Here is an 18,293-nt window from a genome sequence, read left to right as displayed (position 1 = left end):
CTTTGACAGTGACGTAACCGCTGATGTGGATGACGCCTCTGATTGGCTGAGCCAGCTCTTCAGAAGGCCTCCTAGCAGCTAGGCTGAGCAGACCAGGGCCCGGTGGCGATCTGCTGCGATACTTCACTCACAATGTTCGACACATTTTTTTCTCTGTTAAATAGTAGAATACCAACCATTAAAAACTCATGAAAACGCATTGAACTCTCCCTGATTGTTCTGTTGACAAACGGTCACCCGTTAAGACACGTGAAAGTAGAGATGTTTTTTCGGATGGGCTTTGTTTTATCGAATCTGCCGGAGATGACTTGAGATAGTTTTACTCGATAGTTTTACTTTCAACAAGGAGAGAGACAGAGAGCTAGCCAGGGTGCTACAGGCTACTTCCGTGTTTAGTGCAGAGTGGAGCAGGAGTGGGAAATGCCAAACGTCAAGAAGTTACTGTCCTAACGAGAACGAGTTTTTCTACTTAAATGTTCTTTTTACAACCAATTGAGTGGATTTCGATGTCCACATGAGCTACGATCTTTCCCGAAGAAGGCATTGATTTCCTGGGGCCTTACGACACTGAGCATGGAATGGAATGCGATAACCAGACTGTTGGCTGCGCTCGTGAATCCGCTCTGAGAGCGCCGGAGCGCACGCTGCGTGCCACGTCATAAAGAGAGCGAGTCATTCGATTGGACGAGAGGCGTTCCATTCCAGTCATTCCGTGCTGGTCAGATTTCCAGAGCGTGTTTACGAACGTGAACGCAGCCTGTAAGCTACATAGCTTAGCTTGGGGACAACAGTAGCCTAGCTTGGCTAAAGTTGGAGTTCATTTGGATACAATCTGAATTACAATGACTGGGTTTCATTTGGACTATCATTAACTAACTCAACTCATCGAGGGATTTCGTTTCCAGAAGGGACTGTTTGGGGGGGTTGTGATGGATTATTGTTAATGGAATAGCTCGCTGTTGGGTTAGCGTTAGCCCCCTGCTAGCCTGCTAAGCTAGCCAGCCACACCGCTGCAAATGTTTGTTTTGTGAACAAAACGAACATCACCACAAGTTATAGCTATAAGCGTTATACTTTTGTGGACAGATCCATGCCTAATTCGGAGGTGCTTCGCGAGGGCAGGAGGGAGGGAAGGAGCCCCTCGGAGCAGCAGAGGACTAAACAGGACCGGCGAGCTAAACCGGAGAGTTTGGCGGCCCGGGGAGACCCTAAGACCCGGGAGAAGACCCGCTCGTCTGGGGCTCGGAGGAAGAAAACCAAACATGCTGCTACCAGGGGGGAGAAGGACTCCTCTCAGCCGGCTCCTGGAGGAGGGGGAGGAGAGGAACTCCGGACCTTAGTTACCGTGGAGTATGATGATGTCAGTTCCCAGTCAGAGAGCTTCTCCGGGGGAGAAGTGTCGCCCAGACTAGACCCTCTGGGTCACCCTCACCCCCCCCGGGTCACCCGGGCCGCCCTGACCACCACAGACAGTAACGGGCCTGTTCCCGTAGAGAGACGGAGGAGGTCCCGGAGAGACCGGGGGGAGATCGTGATCGTGCACCCCCTCCTCAGCAGGACAGAACAGCAACACCAACAAACCACCACCACCGGCGGTCCTTCATCATCCGAGAGGAACATCAGACCACCAGAGAAGGAGCCGAAGAGGAAGGACAACCGGGAGAGGACAGACTCCTCGAAGGCTAGGAGCCTCAGCCTCCTGAGCACCAAGAACACCAACACCCGGGGGGACACCAGCGCCAGGGCCGGGGCCGGGGACAGTAACGGCAAGAAGACCCCTGCTTTACCCCTCATGTCTCTGGAGAAGAAAGAGTCCAAGCGGCACCGGGGGAGCACCACCACGACCACCCGGGCTGAGAAGGAGAAGGAGCCCCCCTCCGCCTACCGGGACGACCCTCGGGACTCGGAGCTCCGAACCTACCGGAGGAGTCCCGGTGGCTTCAAAGCAGAAGCAGAAAGTCCCTATGGGACGTCTTATGCATACGGGGGAGGGGGATACCAGTCATCCCCTACCACCGGGGGGACCTACAACCACAACCAGTTCATCTCGAGGAGGAGCCCCCCCAACTACGGGAGCAAGAGACAGGCGTCTCCCCCCAGCTCCACGTACTACGGAGGAGGAGGAGGTCGGGACCAGGAGGTGTACGGAGGTGTCTATAACCTCTCCTCCTCCAACAAGAGGAAGAGGTCCTCCCCCCCGAGCCCCCCAGCCTGGCGCCGGTCCCCCAGCTACGGGGGGCGACACACCAGCCCGTTCGAGCAGGGCGAGCTGGCCAGGGGGAGCTGGTCCCGGAGCCCCTACCGCAAGTCTCTGAGCCCCAGTCCAGACGTGAGGTATGGACATGTCTGTCTTTTTAAAAAAAAAAATATTATAATATTTTTTATTCCAGTCCAGACGTCAGGTATGGACATGTCTTTTATTTTATTTTATTTTTTATATATAATAATATTTTTTATTCCAGTATAGATGTCATGTACATTGAAAAAGGCATGAATATTTTCTGTTTTCCTCCCTGCCCCCCACCCCTCCCTCCCTCTCAAACATGTCTGTGTACGTCTTTCTGAAGATCAAGCATGCCAGATGACCTTTCATAACTCATACAAGCATGGACATTTAGATCGATGTTTTTTGAGTTAATGAATTATGCATCATCTTATTTTCCCAACTTGACTACCTGATTTGTCTGATTTTGTGTGGTTTTATAAGTGCTCGTTGTTGACCTGAGGTTGAATGACTCAAGGTGCATCCACCACCACAGCAGGCCGTAGAGGCCGTAAAAAAAAAAAATGCAAGTCAACACACGCAGTTAGAAGTGTAAGAGAGATGGTACTACACACTGAGACTAAAGTTGCTGGGCCAAGCAAGCACAGTCATCACTAGTATGGCAGTGGCCTGCCGTGTTACACAATGACACAAGTCACAAGGCCACGAGGTGCTACAGATGCCTGCGATTGCATCAAGCTACACGTGAAGTGGAATGTATGTAGCATGCTGCAATATGCCTGTTCACAATCAGTCAACAGGACAGGATGACACGCTAGCCAACTCGCTACTTACACCTGTTCCATTATACATTATTGATGGATACGTTTGGTGTTAAAAGGGGTTAAAAAAAGTTTATCTGAAATCTATGTTCATGTGTATTTATAGTCAAATCCTTAAAGGTTATTGTCTTAAACTAGCCTAATCATAATTTCCAGTGCAGCTGCCTCATAGCTCTATCGAAAAGTAGGAGACACTTGTTTTTGAACTCTGGCCCTGTTGTCCTCTGCCAGTGACTCAGAGCAACACATGCATCTAGCACTGATCAACATGTATTCAACCATATTATGACTTTGCGTGGGAGGGAGAGAGGAATCTTGGCAATTGACTCAAATGGGCAATTAGGAACATCAGGACTGATCAGGGCGTTCAAAGCGAGATATCTTGGACATTTACAAAAAAAAAATCATTGTGACTTGTTAATACTTTGAACAAGTACAGACCACTGAAGGGTTCATTTAGAAGCGAATACAAATCCAATTATGGCTCTGGCTTTTGAGCGAATGATACTCTACCATACCACGTGCACAGTGCACACCCACTTTTTATAATCTTCGGTTGGTGATAATTGCAAACGAGGAACACTTAGGGCGTAGGATATGCTAAAGTAAAGTTCTTGGTTCTCTAACCATATGGGCCGGCCTAGTAAGAGACATTGCTGATGCAACGTATGACGAAGTTACAGTCTGGGAGGCTCCAAGTCAGTTTCCTGTATGTGCAAATGTACTTGGCAATAAAAACAACTCTGATTCTGATGTGTAGAAATTGCACCAGTGAATGTGTTCAGCTGTCTAAGACTGATCCACATTGTCATCCCGTAAACCACTTTGCACCTGTTCATGTTGTAGATGTTCAATGTAAAAAAACAACAACAAAAAAAACTTGTCTGCTAAAGTATAGACTAGTCTATAAAACGTGCTGCTACTGAGAATGTACATCAGCTCAGTACAGATGATAGCCCTACGTGCTGCTTTAAACATGGTCTGATATCGACTGTTTTTATTTTCAACTTCCAAGAGTGTAGCGGAGGAATCAGAATGAGCATTTCCTCTTTTATCTAAAGGTGTGTAACTCCTCTCTCTCTCTCCCCTCTCTCCCGCCCCCCCCCCCTCTCTCTCTCCTCTCTCTCCCCCCCTCTCTCTCTCCCTCCTCTCTCTCCCTCCCCTCCTCTCTCTCCCTCCTCCCCTCCTCTCTCCCCCCAGGCGATCCGGCAAGTCTCGTAGCCGCAGCCCGTACTCCTCCTCCAGACACTCTCGCTCGCGTAGCCGCCACCGCCACTCCCGCTCCCGCAGCCGGCCCTGCAGCCTGTCCCCCTCCTCCCTGACCTTCAAGAGCAGCCTGGCGGCCGAGCTCAGCAAGCAGAAGAAGGCCAAGGCGGCCGAGGCGGCGGCCCGCGCCAAGACCTCCAGCAATGCCTCCACGCCCACCAAGGGCTCCTCCGCCGCTGCCCACCAGCCCAGCCCCAAGGCCAACCACCACGCCTCCACCAAGAAAGGCCGGCCCCCCTCTCCACCGCCGCCGAACCCCCCCGAGAAGGGTCCCAGGACCCCCGTGTCGAGCCAACCCCAGTCCCCCCCCCCCTCCTCGGACAGGTCCTCCTCCTCCAAGAGGCTCACGGCAGAGGGCGGGGTCCAGCCCGGCAGGGAGAGAGAGCGGGTGAGAGAGAGGGACGGAGGGAAGGACGAGTCGGCGTCGGCACAGCAGCGGGACAAGAGGAAAGCGCCCGCGTCGTCCGGGCAGAGCAAAGAGAAAGAGAGAGGGGCCGCCGCCGTGGTCGTCCCTGCGATGGCGCCGCTGCCCCCGACCGTGATGGAGCACTTAGACAGGTGAGGAGAGAGAGAGAAGTCGGTCACTTCTTTATTTTTTGGCGTGTCCCTCTTGGCTTCTTCGCCTTGTCCAACCTCTCACTCACAAGCTGGAACTGTTAGTAAGACGAATTCAACTTAATACGATCAACTCTGAATGAACAGATGATTTATCTTGTTTGCTGATCTGTTGTATTTCTTTCTTTTTTAGTTTTTTGTTATTATAATGTATGTATGCATATCATTTTGACAGTTGTTCAGATATGATTTTTGTGTCGGACCCCAGGAAGACAAGCTAATGTCGTTAGCTAACGGGGATCCTAATAAACAAACAAACAGGCTCACTCATCGCCCTTCTTCTTCTCTCCCGTGCAGCCTGAAGGACTGCTTACCGTCGCTGTCGGGGAAGAAGAAGCCGGAGCGTAAGGGGCGCCACCACCTCCTGTCGGACCTGCCCCTCCCCCCCGAGCTCCCCGGCGGCTCCGTGAGCTCCCCCCGCAGCCCCCCCGACGAGAAGAAGAGCGCCACGCTCCGCCGCAGGCCCAAGTACGTCTCTCACCCCCCCATCGTGTGGCCCCCCTCCGGCCCGTGACCCCTGTGTCTGCCATCATTAAAATAACTATAACTTTTTATTTGTGTAGCGCTTTTCCTGCAAACGTTGCACCTCAAAGTGCTCCAATCATTATATAATGAATTATTAAGTAATTGTAAGGCGATATTAGTCTTGACTTGAACACATTTGCTGAGGTTGCATCCCTTATGTAAACTGGCAGTGTATTCCTCAATCTGGGTGCATAAAGCCTCACCAAATCTCTTCTTTTGTACATGTGGTACACAGAGAAAACCAGCGTCAGAAGACCTGAGAGCTCTATTGGGCTGAAATGCATTGAACGCTCTGTGCCACTGCTGGCTGTTAGCTGTTGTTGATTCTTCTAAATTTGTGTTTTTTTTTCGTTTCAATATCTTTCTTTTCCCAGAATCTGCGGTCCTCGGTTCGGGGAGATCTGCGAGACGGAGATCGACTGGGGGAAACGCTGCGTGGACAAGTTTGAGATCATCGGCATCACGGGGGAGGGCACCTACGGCCAGGTGTACAAGGCTAAAGACAAGGACACAGGTTAGTTTAGTTTATTTAGCACCTACGGCCAGGTGTACAAGGCTAAAAGACAAGGACACAGGTTAGTTTCGTTTATTTAGCACCTACGGCCAGGTGTACAAGGCTAAAAGACAAGGACACAGGTTAGTTTATATTATATTATAGATAGATCTTTATTTAGTCAGGACAGTGCACATTAATGAACAGTCACTTATACAGAGTATGGTGACAGTAAATATGCCGGATTTAGCTGTAGTCCTCATGACGTAAAGTCGTACAACAGATAAAAACACAACAACAATAATGGACAACATCACAACAACAGAATACAATAGGACATAAAACAATGAGTATTCTAATATAACTATGTTCCTCTGCATCTCGTGGCGTAGCTGAGATGGTGGCCCTGAAGAAGGTTCGTCTGGACAACGAGAAGGAGGGCTTCCCCATCACCGCCATCAGAGAGATCAAGATCCTGAGGCAGCTGAACCACAAGAGCATCATCAACATGAAGGAGATCGTCACCGACAAGGAGGACGCGCTGGACTTCAAGAACGACAAAGGTACCTAAACAGGCCTGCGTAGCGTTAGCCTCGTAGCATAATGTCGTTAGCCTCGTAGCATAATATTGTTAGCCTCGTAGCGGAATATCGTTAGCCTCATAGCATAATTGATTACGTTATATTTTGGCCAAATTGAGATATCTGCCTAACTCTCTTCTCCTAACACTAACACACTCCTTGTTACATTCCAAAATCACTATCTGCCCAAGTCACCTCTTTGACATAGGCAGTATTGACACTACATACAAAGATGGCTCGGCTGACCACAAGTCAGGCTAACGATGTGATATTGCACGCTGCTGTATTACCTGCGTTTGTTTGAGCTTTTTCTCTGCGTCCCTCCTAAAACATCCTGAACACCAAGACCGTCCCTGACCTAGAGACTTTCAAGACTCTTAATACTCACTACTGTGGTGAACTAGGCTACTGATATGTTCCTGATGTGTTATATATATATATATATATATATTAGGGATGTCCCGATCCGATACTGAGATCGGATATCGACCCGATATTGGTCCTGAATGCTGGATCGGAGATCGGACCAGAAAAAAAAAAGGCTCCGATCCGATCCTACTGTCATCCGCAGTCAAACTTATGTGTATAAGCGATGAGAGAATAAAAACAGTGAACAGAAACACGTGTCGCAGAAATCCTTCACGCAAGTCCTATATGCGCTTAAAATGCGCATAGCGCTTCACGCGAGTCCTATATGCGCTTAAAATGCGCATAGCGCTGCGCTGTGTGCTTCCGGTTTCATTACAAAGAGGTTAACCCTATGTGCCTGACGTCTAACAACATTCAAATTACTCTAACTTCATATTTTTTCGGATTTCAATGTATGACACATCATTTGAAAGCTTATGATCCGTAGTTCCAATCCACAACACGTCGCATTTGTTGCTTTAATAAAGGCTGGCAGTCTTTAATTTAACTGTTGTTGGTGTGGACTATATACTGGGGAGGTATTTGAATGAATGAATGAATGAATGGTCTTTATTGTCATTGCTACAGTACAGGTACCAAACAACGAAATTTAGGAGGGGTGGCTCCCCTGGTGTTAGGAAAAAAAAATAAATAAATAAAAAATATTCAGGGGTCAAAAAATTTATACAAATATCGGATCGGTATCGGTATCGCCGATACCCGAAGCCCAGGTATCGGTATCGGTATCGGTAGTGAAAAAGTGGGATCGGGACATCCCTAATATATATATAGTATGAATGTCTGTCTTTAAATGTGTGTGGTTATGAATGTTAGACGTCCTCCATGTTTATGTTGTTGTCCTTACCCGTTTGTGTTTCCATATTCCATCATGTTTTCTCTCTGTTTTAGAGTCCGCGCCCAGGGCGCCCTAACCCGGTGTAGTTTGGTGTGTTTAAATAAACTAACTCACTAAAGCGTCCCGCTCTCCCGTCCACAGGGGCGTTCTACCTGGTGTTTGAGTACATGGACCACGACCTCATGGGCCTGCTGGAGTCCGGCCTGGTCCACTTCAACGAGAGCCACATCAAGTCCTTCATGCGGCAGCTTCTAGAAGGCCTGGACTACTGCCACAAGAAGAACTTCCTGCACAGAGACATCAAGTGCTCCAACATCCTGCTCAACAACAAGTGAGGGCTCGGCACCGAACACCGGACAGAAAACATCATCATCATCACAAACATCCACCGTCATCTGTTTTCTAGCAGAACGGGGTTGTGTCTGTGCCTCTCGAGTGACGGGTGTTGTCTTTTCTCTTTTCTCTACCAGGGGTCAAATCAAGCTGGCTGATTTTGGCCTGGCCAGACTTTATAACTCTGAGGAGAGGTAAGCCACACATATGTCGAATCTAATCTGATCTGATATGGCTAATGACAAATTAGACTGTGTGCCCTCGCCTGTCTGTCTTTCATGTGGACCCCAGGGAGAATAGTCCTCACTATGGTGATGACTAATGGGGATCCGTTTAAATAAACCAACGCTGATAATAACTGTTAATTTCCTGTCTTGTTTAGTCGACCGTACACCAACAAGGTGATCACGCTGTGGTACCGCCCTCCAGAGCTGCTGCTGGGGGAGGAGAGGTACACGCCCGCCATCGACGTGTGGAGCTGCGGGTAAGAGACGTTAACCCTGACCCTAACACCCAGGAGGAAGCTCCACGGTCTTCCCTTCCTTGATTCAGGGCTCCCACGGGTCCTTGAAATCCTTGAAAGTTTGTGAATTTGAAAAAAGAAATCAAGGTCTTAAAAGTCTTTGAAAATAGACATGGGTCATTAAAAATGATTGAAAGCTTGAATTCCCCCATCTCTCTCTAAAAAAAATTATATATATATTCAAAAATGTTTTACTTAGCTCGTCAACTAGTTCAACTGTCTCAAACTATGCCGTGTTGGGTCCTTGAATTTGAGGGAATTGAGTCTTGAAAGTCCTTGAAAGGTGCTTGAAAGGTGCTTGAATTTGATGTTTCAGAATGTGTGGGAACCCTGTTGATTCCTTGCCTCCTCTCTCCTCGCCTCCTCCTCCAAACCGATTGGAGGAGATCCTCGACCCCTCCCTTCGGACATCCAATGCGCGTCGAGGAGGCGCGGGGAGAGAGGACGTGAGGAGGCGCAGGAAGACCTCAGTCACATTAGTTTTCCAGCCGTATCTCCTCACCGTGGAGTGATGACCTTTCACCTCCGCTGAAGAGTCAAGTATTCACGCTTTTTCATCTGATTCTTTCATCCCCAGGTGCATTCTGGGTGAACTGTTCACAAAGAAGCCCATTTTTCAAGCGAATCAGGAGCTGGCCCAGTTGGAGCTGATCAGGTATGTTGTGGCCTGATAAGACCCAGAACATCTGTTTGGTAAACGTCGTTCATCAACGTCTGTGTACTGCAGCAGTAGCCGCCCCGACCTCTGCCTCCTCTAACAGAAGGAGCTTCAGTTTTCAGTCTTCCTGTGAAATCATCAGGAAAGGATGCCATTTAATAATAATAAGAAGAATGCATTTTATTTGTATTGCACTTTTCATTCAAATGAATCTGAGTGCTACAGAGTTTAACAAAACAAACAGCCTAAACATATAATAAGTTAAAAACATAATAAAAAAAACACAAGAAAATCACAAGAATGAACACAGGTTCAACAGTCAAAGGCCTTTTTGAATAAAAAGGTTTTTAGGCCTGTCTTAAAAGTGTCCAGGCTCTGTCCTGCCCTTAGCTGGCTAGGAAGGCTGTTCCCTTAGCTGGCTAGGAAGGCTGTTCCCTTAGCTGGCTAGGAAGGCTGTTCCCTTAGCTGGCTAGGAAGGCTGTTCCCTTAGCTGGCTAGGAAGGCTGTTCCCTTAGCTGGCTAGGAAGGCTGTTCCCTTAGCTGGCTAGGAAGGCTGTTCCCTTAGCTGGCTAGGAAGGCTGTTCCCTTAGCAGGCTAGGAAGGCTCTTCCCTTAGCAGACTAGGAAGGCTGTTCCCTTAGCTGGCTAGGAAGGCTGTTCCCTTAGCTGGCTAGGAAGGCTGTTCCCTTAGCAGACTAGGAAGGCTGTTCCCTTAGCTGGCTAGGAAGGCTGTTCCCTTAGCTGGCTAGGAAGGCTCTTCCCTTAGCAGACTAGGAAGGCTGTTCCCTTAGCTGGCTAGGAAGGCTGTTCCCTTAGCTGGCTAGGAAGGCTGTTCCCTTAGCAGACTAGGAAGGCTGTTCCCTTAGCTGGCTAGGAAGGCTGTTCCCTTAGCTGGCTAGGAAGGCTGTTCCCTTAGCTGGCTAGGAAGGCTGTTCCCTTAGCTGGCTAGGAAGGCTGTTTCCTTAGCTGGCTAGGAAGGCTCTTCGCTTAGCAGACTAGGAAGGCTATTCCCTTAGCTGGCTAGGAAGGCTGTTCCCTTAGCTGGCTAGGAAGGCTGTTCCCTTAGCTGGCTAGGAGGGCTGTTCCCTTAGCTGGCTAGGAAGGCTGTTCCCTTAGCTGACTAGGAAGGCTGTTCCCTTAGCTGACTAGGAAGGCTGTTCCCTTAGCTGGCTAGGAAGGCTGTTCCCTTAGCTGGCTAGGAGGGCTGTTCCCTTAGCTGGCTAGGAAGGCTGTTCCCTTAGCTGACTAGGAAGGCTGTTCCACAGGTGAGGCATTTCTCTGTACCTGTACCTTGTTTCTGTACCTTCAACTTTTCTTTCTTTCTTTCTTCTTCTCTCCAGTCGTATCTGCGGCAGCCCCTGTCCCGCGGTGTGGCCGGACGTGATCAAGCTGCCCTACTTCAACACCATGAAACCAAAGAAACAGTACCGGCGCCGCTTACGAGAGGAGTACGCTTTGTAAGTAGACTTGTCTTCATTTGAGCATTTGACCAGGAAGCAGCATCTTTATGATTGATGGAGAAGGGGTGGGATTGAATAAGTGTGTACTACTTCTCCTTTTCGAATATGTGGGGAATTCCAAAAGAAAATGAAACCAATTTAAATGTGCCACAATTTCTTTTGCTTTATGCTTTTTTAATTCTATTAGTTTTGTTTTTAGTTGTCAGTTATATTAATTATTGTTGCTGTATCTTGCTTTGCACATATCTGAAATAAACATCTCAATCACCCAAAAAGAAGTCCCACAGAGCCCATTGAATCAGTCCCAGAGCCGTGGTAAGAGTCGTGAACGGCCTGTGTGTGTTTGGGTCTAACGCCTCTGGTCTTCTCTCTCTGGGCAGCATCCCTCCCTCGGCCCTGGACCTGTTCGACCACATGCTGGCCCTGGACCCCAGCAGACGCTGCACAGCGGAGCAGGCGCTCAACAGCGAGTTCCTCAGAGACGTGGACCCCACCAAGATGCCCCCGCCAGAGTACGTCCCCCTGAGCTTGTGGTTCTTATCTGACCTATTTTACCAGATAAAGTCAGTTAAGAACATGTTCTCATTTACAATGATGATCTGGCCAAGAGGCCCCGGCAAGAATAAAAACAAACATAGAAACAGAAATCCTCCACAGGGTCGACATAAAACAACACATACAATACATGAGAACAGCAAAGACAGAGAAGATAAATAAATAAAAACAGTCAACTAGCCTGTGTGTGAAACGAGAGGGGTGTGTGTGTGTGTGTGTGTGTGTGTATGTGTATGTGTATGGGGGGGGGGCAATCAGCAGGAACAACAGTCAACTATGACCTGTTGAAGTTTATTTTTGAAAACGGTAAGTGATGTGAGTTTGTGATCCGACCGCTGTACTACGTTGTTTCCACGCTCACCCTCTCTTCCCCCGTCTTCCCCTCCATCTCTCCCCCCCTCCAGCCTCCCCCTGTGGCAGGACTGTCACGAGCTGTGGAGTAAGAAGCGTCGGAGGCAGAAGCAGCTGCCGGAGGAGCTGACGGCCCCCAAGGCCCCCCGCAAGGAGCTGGGCCTGGACGACAGCCGCAGCAACACGCCCCAGGGCCCCCCCGCCCCCGGGGGGCTCAAAGCCCCGACCGCAGCCCCCACCTCCACCCTGCTGGGTGAGTGTGTGTGTGTGTTTGTGTGTGTGTGTGTCTGTCTGTCTGTCTGTCTGTGTGTGTGTCGTCTGTGTCTGTCTGTCTGTGTGTGTGTGTGTCTCCAGACCGACATCGCTCATCCATCCTACACCTCGTTCCAAATTATTATGCAAATTATATATTTCTCAGATTTTCCTAAATAGTCGATGCAAATGACAATCAGTATAATTTTCAAGTCATCAACCGTTAGAGTATAATTCAAATTTTATTGAACAAACCTCCCAATGATAACAGTTTTTTTATTTTTTATAAAAAACTCAAAATGCACTGTTCCAAATTATTATGCACAACAGAGTTTCAAAACATTTTATAGGTTGTAAAGAACTAAAAATGGTAATTTGATGAATTCAGGGTTAGGAGGTCATATTAGGAGGTCATATTTACTGAAATCAAAAGCTATTTCAAACAAAAACATCTTAACAGGTCAAGTTACATGTTAACATAGGACCCCTTTGATATCACCTTCACAATTCTTGCATCCATTGAACTTGTGAGTTTTTGGACAGTTTCTGCTTGAATTTCTTTGCAGGATGCCAGAATAGCCTCCCAGAGCTGCTGTTTTGATGTGAACTGCCTCCCACCCTCATATATATTTTGCTTGAGGATGCTCCAAAGGTTCTCAATAGGGTTGAGGTCAGGGGAAGATGGGGGCCACACCATGAGTTTCTCTCCTTTTATGCCTATAGCAGCCAATGACACAGAGGTATTCTTTGCAGCATGCTCACTGTGTTCTGAAGAATTGGGGGTTAAGGGTTTGGTTACGGTTAGGCTGAAGATGTGGTTATGGTTAAGGGTTTGGTTACGGTTAGGCTGAAGATGTGCTTAGGGTTACGGGTTTGGTTAAGATGTGGTAATAAAATGCTAGGATTAACCAACGCCATTCTCAGCTCGTAGGGTTCATGTGAAACAGACCTCGTTCAAAGTCGTAGTCGTCTCGTCTCACGTTCCGTTACCCCCCCCCCCCTCCCCGCAGATCCCAAAGGCCCCACCTCCCAGCTGACCCAGGAGCAGCTGGCCGTCCTGCTCAACCTGCTCCAGTCCAAGAGCGGCGTGGGCGCGGCCCAGTTCTCCCAGGCCCTGAGCTCCAAGGTCGGCCCCGAGGCCCTGCAGCAGCTCTCCAAGGCCCTGCCCCCCCCCGCCTCCGCGCCCCCCTCCTCCTCCTCCACCGACCAGGACAACAGACCCCCAGAGCCGCCCCCCCAGCCTCAACACAAGCCCCCTCCTCCGGGCGGAGCCCCCCGCACGCCCCCCATGCCCAAGCCCCCCTCCCCCCCGCCGCCCCCCCAGTCGGCCCCAGAGGGGGAGGCGGCGGCAGCGACCCACACGGCCGTCACCATGCTGCTGGCCCAGCTGCTCCAGGCCCAGCAGCAGAACCAGCAGAGCCAGCAGAACCAGAGGCAGGAGTCTGGGGGTGGCGGCGGTGAAGGGGGGGAGGCGGGAGAGGTTGCACCACCCCCGGGAGGTCCTGCCCCACCCCCCGAGGCCCCCAAACATCCCCCGGAACCCAGCCCCATCTCACCAGGTAAACCACCCGACTATACACCGAGGGGGGGGGGGGCGATAGAAGCTTGATAGAAACGTTACTACCTTTTTTAGATTTATTCGTTTATTTAAAAGGGACAATGGACAGTCATTGACTCTCCCTGAATTAGCTGGGTAGGTAAATTCAGCATCCCTGGGCAGGTAAATCCACAGGGGAAATACGGCCTCAGATGTTATAAACTATTTAAAACAGAACTACAGGACATAGAAATATCACATAAACCAGAACTACAGGACATAGAGATATCACATAAAACAGAACTACAGGACATAGAAATATCACATAAAACAGAACTACAGGACATAGAGATATCACATAAAACAGAACTACAGGAAATACGAACATCACACTTTACACTCAAGAAAACGTAGATAGATTTGGTATGTTTGATAAAGACAAATGTTATTTGAAGCTACTGTATTTATACATGTCGTTGTTGAACGTCAATACACAGAGAAATCAGCAACTTTTGATTTGATTTGAATTATTTGAAAGTGAAAAAGAGACGCGTACGTAAACTCACAGTGTGACACTCGGTAACTAACGAGGAGAAAACACAGAGAAGTCCGACACTTATTTCCACCGTGGTTCTTAGTTCACTGTAGAACCAGAAGTCCATCTCTGACCGGTCCTCTACCGTACTGAAGACTCTTCTTGTCGGTAAAATGATGTAATGGATCAATCTATAGAGGATTGGTGATCTTAAATGCGTTGTGTCATCTCAGATAGATTAGGTGTGCAGCAGACACGATTTGACAAGGAATAGAATGTTCAACACGGGTCGGAATGAGTACTATATGATTTATTCAGAACAACATCAATAGCTTCTTCAGCAGCATTCGACAACAATTCTTGAATACAGACCTTATTGTCAATACCTCATGTTATCACAGATGTTACGCACCAAGTTAGATCAGCCCATCTCTGGCGCCTACAACACCCAAGGTTTTAAGATAACACCCCTGAATCTGTCTATTTGTGGCGTCGTGAAGATCAGGCTGACCTGAAAGAAGCAGAGTGTGTGTGTGTGTGGGTGGGTGGGTGGGTGGGTGGGTGTTGTGTGCGTCTGAGTGACATGAGAATAGAGAGTGTGTGTGTGTGTGTGTGTGTGTGTGTGTGTGTGTGTGAAATGACAATATATGTTAGATCCAACAGTACGGTGTCGTACAGTTAGATAGATCTGTGTTTGATAAAGACACAAATACTATTTGAAGCTACTGCATTTATACACGTTGATGTTAAACGTCAATATGCAGAGAAATGAGCGATGTAGAACTAGAAGCTGGTCTGTGATTGGTTCGTCTCGTTCATGGTCTCGTTGCGTCTCTCTTCCAGCGTCCGAGGGAGGCGGAGGCTCCTCCAGACCCCAGGGCTCCATCCTGCCCCCCGACCAGAGGCCCCCCGAGCCCCCCATGCCCCCCCCCCGAGGGCCCTGCGAGGACCTGGACTACCGGCAGGCCCCCCCTCACCCTCACCCCGACCCCAAGACCACCGCCCCCCCCCCGCCCCCCCTCACCTCTACGCAAGGGGGCGACAGAGGAGGGAGACCCCCAGAGCCAGACTACCCCCCCCTCCCCGGGTCGGCGGAGGCTCAGCAGGGCTACGTTGGGGGAGACTACGGCCGCCCCCCCCCTCCTCCCCTACCCTTCCCCCCACCCGTGGGGTTCAGCGACAGCTACATGGGCCACATGCTGGGGGGCGGGGTGGGGCTGCCTCCTCACGCCCTGAGGGAGGTGTTCATCAGCACGGCGCCGGCCTCCCAGGTCCCCGCCCCGCCCCCCCTCTCTCTCCAGGACCCCTACCCCCCCCCGGGCACGGGAGGGGGCGGGGGGGGCATGGTGTTCAGCGGGGACATAGACCACCGCTTCGAGTACAATCACAGCCCCCACCACCACCAGCCGGAAGGCCAGCCCAACCCCCCCAGCGTCCCCCCCCACCTCTACAACCACCACGGCCTCGGCCGCAAGGACGGCCCCCACCCCCCCGCGCCCCCGGGCCAGTCCTGGGGCTCCCCCAACCCTGCCCAGGCCGGCCCCCTGCCCCCCCCCCTCCCCCACGGGTTCGTCCCTCACGTGAACTCAGCAGCCCAGCACCGAGGGAGGGGCCTCCCCTTCTGATTGGCTGTGGGCGGCGTCGTGATGTAAGGTGTGGGTGTGGCGAAGGACCCGCCCCCCCAGACTAGAGGACTCTAAGTTCTGAGCCCAACCCCCCCCCCCCCTCCCTCAGGCTAGTCCAGAGGGATCTGGAGATGGAAATGCACACTTGATTTGTAATAATTTAAAAAACAGAATCTGTGTAAAAGCTGTTGAGGAGTCACACAGGGGGCAGTTCTGGGCCCATACCAATTTTCGTATTTCTTTCTTTTTTCTTTTTGTTTGTAATAAATTCTACTGCTCTTTTAAATTACACTGTTACCTTGTTTGAGTGTACATTTGACCAGGCTAGGTATGTTTTTAAATCTGTACCGTAGCCGTTTCTTTAAATGCTCCAGTTGTGGCAGTTTATTAGTATTAATATTGTTTTTGCACTACTGACTCTAAAAAAAGTAGGCAGAATCTATTTAGGTATGAAAATGAATGATGTGCATTTATCTGCACAAAACTTAGAAAATGACCAGTAATGTAGGTTTTTTTTTTGGCCACGGATTTATTCGGAGACCAGGAGGGGCTCAGGTGGTTGGGTTTCCTGACTGGGAGTCGGGGGCTTGTCGTCTTTTGAAGAAGCGGTGAACTATTTGGTTCCAGACAGGTTGGTAGCACTTGGAAGACTGCAGTAAAACTGATAGCTACTGAATGACTTGACGGGGAAAGGCTGTGCTCACATAAAATCCTACCAGCCCGTAGCCCATAGCCATTGTTAAAACCACGGATAAAACAAAGACACCTGTTAACCCCAGTTCAAAAAGGAGACAAGCAACATGTCGTCTTTTGTACTAATTTTTTTTTCTTTTTTTTTCTCCCTTTGGCAAATTTATTAAAGAAATGCCAACAATGTTCTCCTGAAGTGTCTTTCATTGCCTCCGTTACTGTGCCAGTTCTACACACCACACTAACCATGACAACGGACACCCTGATCTGTTCATGTCTGTGTGGAGCGCTGGGCAGTTTAGTTTAAGCTCCACTGTGGTGTTTCAAGTACATCGAGTCTCTTCATTTAAGCAATATCACACGAGAGGGAGTGTGTTATACTGAATATCAGCAGGGCTGTGATTGGGTCGTAGGTACGAGGCCGCAGGCCGAGTAGAAGACAATCACAGCCGTGCTGATATTCAGTATAACAGCACGACCTCCAGTGTGATATTTCTTTTATACAACAGTTCTACAGCGCGATTTATTAGTTAACAGTAATAAGTGACAACAGATTATGATTTGTTTGTTTATTTAATCATTTATTTTGTCAAAAAATAGTTCCGCAACTGGACTGTTGCCTAGTAACCTGAACACAAACATCTGCAGACTAGCTACTTTGTATTAACGGTCATTTCGGAGTGATACATAATAGTTAAAAGTCCCAGTGCTGTTATACTGTATATCAGCACTCATGACATGGAATGCCTCTTGTCCAATCAAATTACTTGGTCGGAACTAACTGTTGTATAAGATGTATTCTCCCATTTTAATCAACCAATAATCTCTACGACAAGTCGCCTGTGTGTTTTATACATCACTTGTATTGACCAACAACACTTGTGACTTAGTCAGTGATGTGTCGATGGCCGAAACGCAAAACCTATCTGCAAATGTTCTGATTTGTGGTTTTCACTTTAAATGCCGACAACAAGGAAGGCTGCGCATGATAGGTCTGTCAGCAAACATGTTTTGCAGATAGGAGGTTTTGGGTTTCGGCCATCGATATTTCATTCACATCTTAACTTTTAGTGTTATTGAGTGATAACATCGTTTGGCCACTAGAGGGCGGTGTGAGTCACCGCTGAACATACTTCCTCCTGGGAGCAGCGGCATACATAATAGGCTACGAACAAAGAAAGTTATTTTTTGTGAAGTCCAATTCCCAAATGGTGGTGAAAGCAATACACACACATCTCAAAGTGTCTTATAACAAAATCAAACATACATGTTTTACACATGTTTAAATGGAGTGTTGTGCTTGGTGTGTTCGTGTTGGCATGGCGACACCTGGAGGCAGGCTGGCTGGAGAGGGAGCAGGGTTGCCAGATGGGCTGGGTTTTGGTGGATTTAGTGGTTTTTAGACTGGGATTAGGCTGTAAATTGTCAATCGCATTTGGCAACCCTGATAGGGAGTTGGAGCAGACTGACTCGTCACTAGCCTGTCTAAACTGTTCAGAGTCAAGCTGCCTGGTAGATGGAGAGCAGACAGCCATCAAATAAATAGACACAACTTGTCTCCTAAATGGTTTAGAATAAGAGGACCTCTGAATGATCCTAGACCAACTATTGAGAGCTTTGACAGCCACAGAGGGAGTTAGAGGAGACGGAAGAATAGGCTACTGTGTGTAGAGAGAGAGAATAACAACAGAGAATGAATCACATTGGTAGGGTAAGTCCCCATAGCAGATCTGAGGATGTTGTAGACACCCATGTAGCATGTTGACTGTCTTACTTTCTAACCTTATGAAGCCGAGGTGCTGTCCATGGTGCTGACCCAGGCCAGGAGAGAGCAGCGGTCAGTTGCATAAACATAGATTAAGACTGGTCTAAGCTTTAGACTAGTGTTATATTCTCATAAACATAGATTAAGACTGGTCTAAGCCTTAGACTAGTTTTATATTCTCATAAAGATAGATTAAGACTGGTCTAAGACTTAGACTAGTG

General features: G+C 48.9%; 1 protein-coding gene across 1 annotated transcript; it reads left to right on the top strand.

Moving 5' to 3' along the window:
• Window positions 1–1,090: 1,090 nt before the first annotated feature.
• On the top strand, window positions 1,091–15,617 carry cdk13 (cyclin dependent kinase 13; the record flags this gene model as incomplete). Its single annotated transcript, XM_080549345.1, has 14 exons — window positions 1,091–2,334; window positions 4,246–4,869; window positions 5,224–5,394; window positions 5,826–5,965; window positions 6,337–6,507; window positions 7,931–8,120; window positions 8,260–8,316; window positions 8,505–8,606; window positions 9,223–9,300; window positions 10,643–10,759; window positions 11,143–11,274; window positions 11,722–11,921; window positions 12,931–13,479; window positions 14,836–15,617. 14 exons carry the CDS (start codon window positions 1,091–1,093, stop codon window positions 15,615–15,617), a joined length of 4,557 nt encoding a protein of 1,518 aa, XP_080405471.1.
• Between the last annotated feature and the right edge of the window lie 2,676 nt (window positions 15,618–18,293).

The sequence above is a fragment of the Nansenia antarctica genome (genome assembly GCF_963989245.1).
Source record: "Nansenia antarctica genome assembly, chromosome: 19".
NCBI lineage: Eukaryota > Metazoa > Chordata > Actinopteri > Argentiniformes > Microstomatidae > Nansenia > Nansenia antarctica.
The sequence above is the reverse complement of the archived record's forward strand: the minus strand, read 5'-3'. Positions and strand labels throughout refer to the sequence as shown.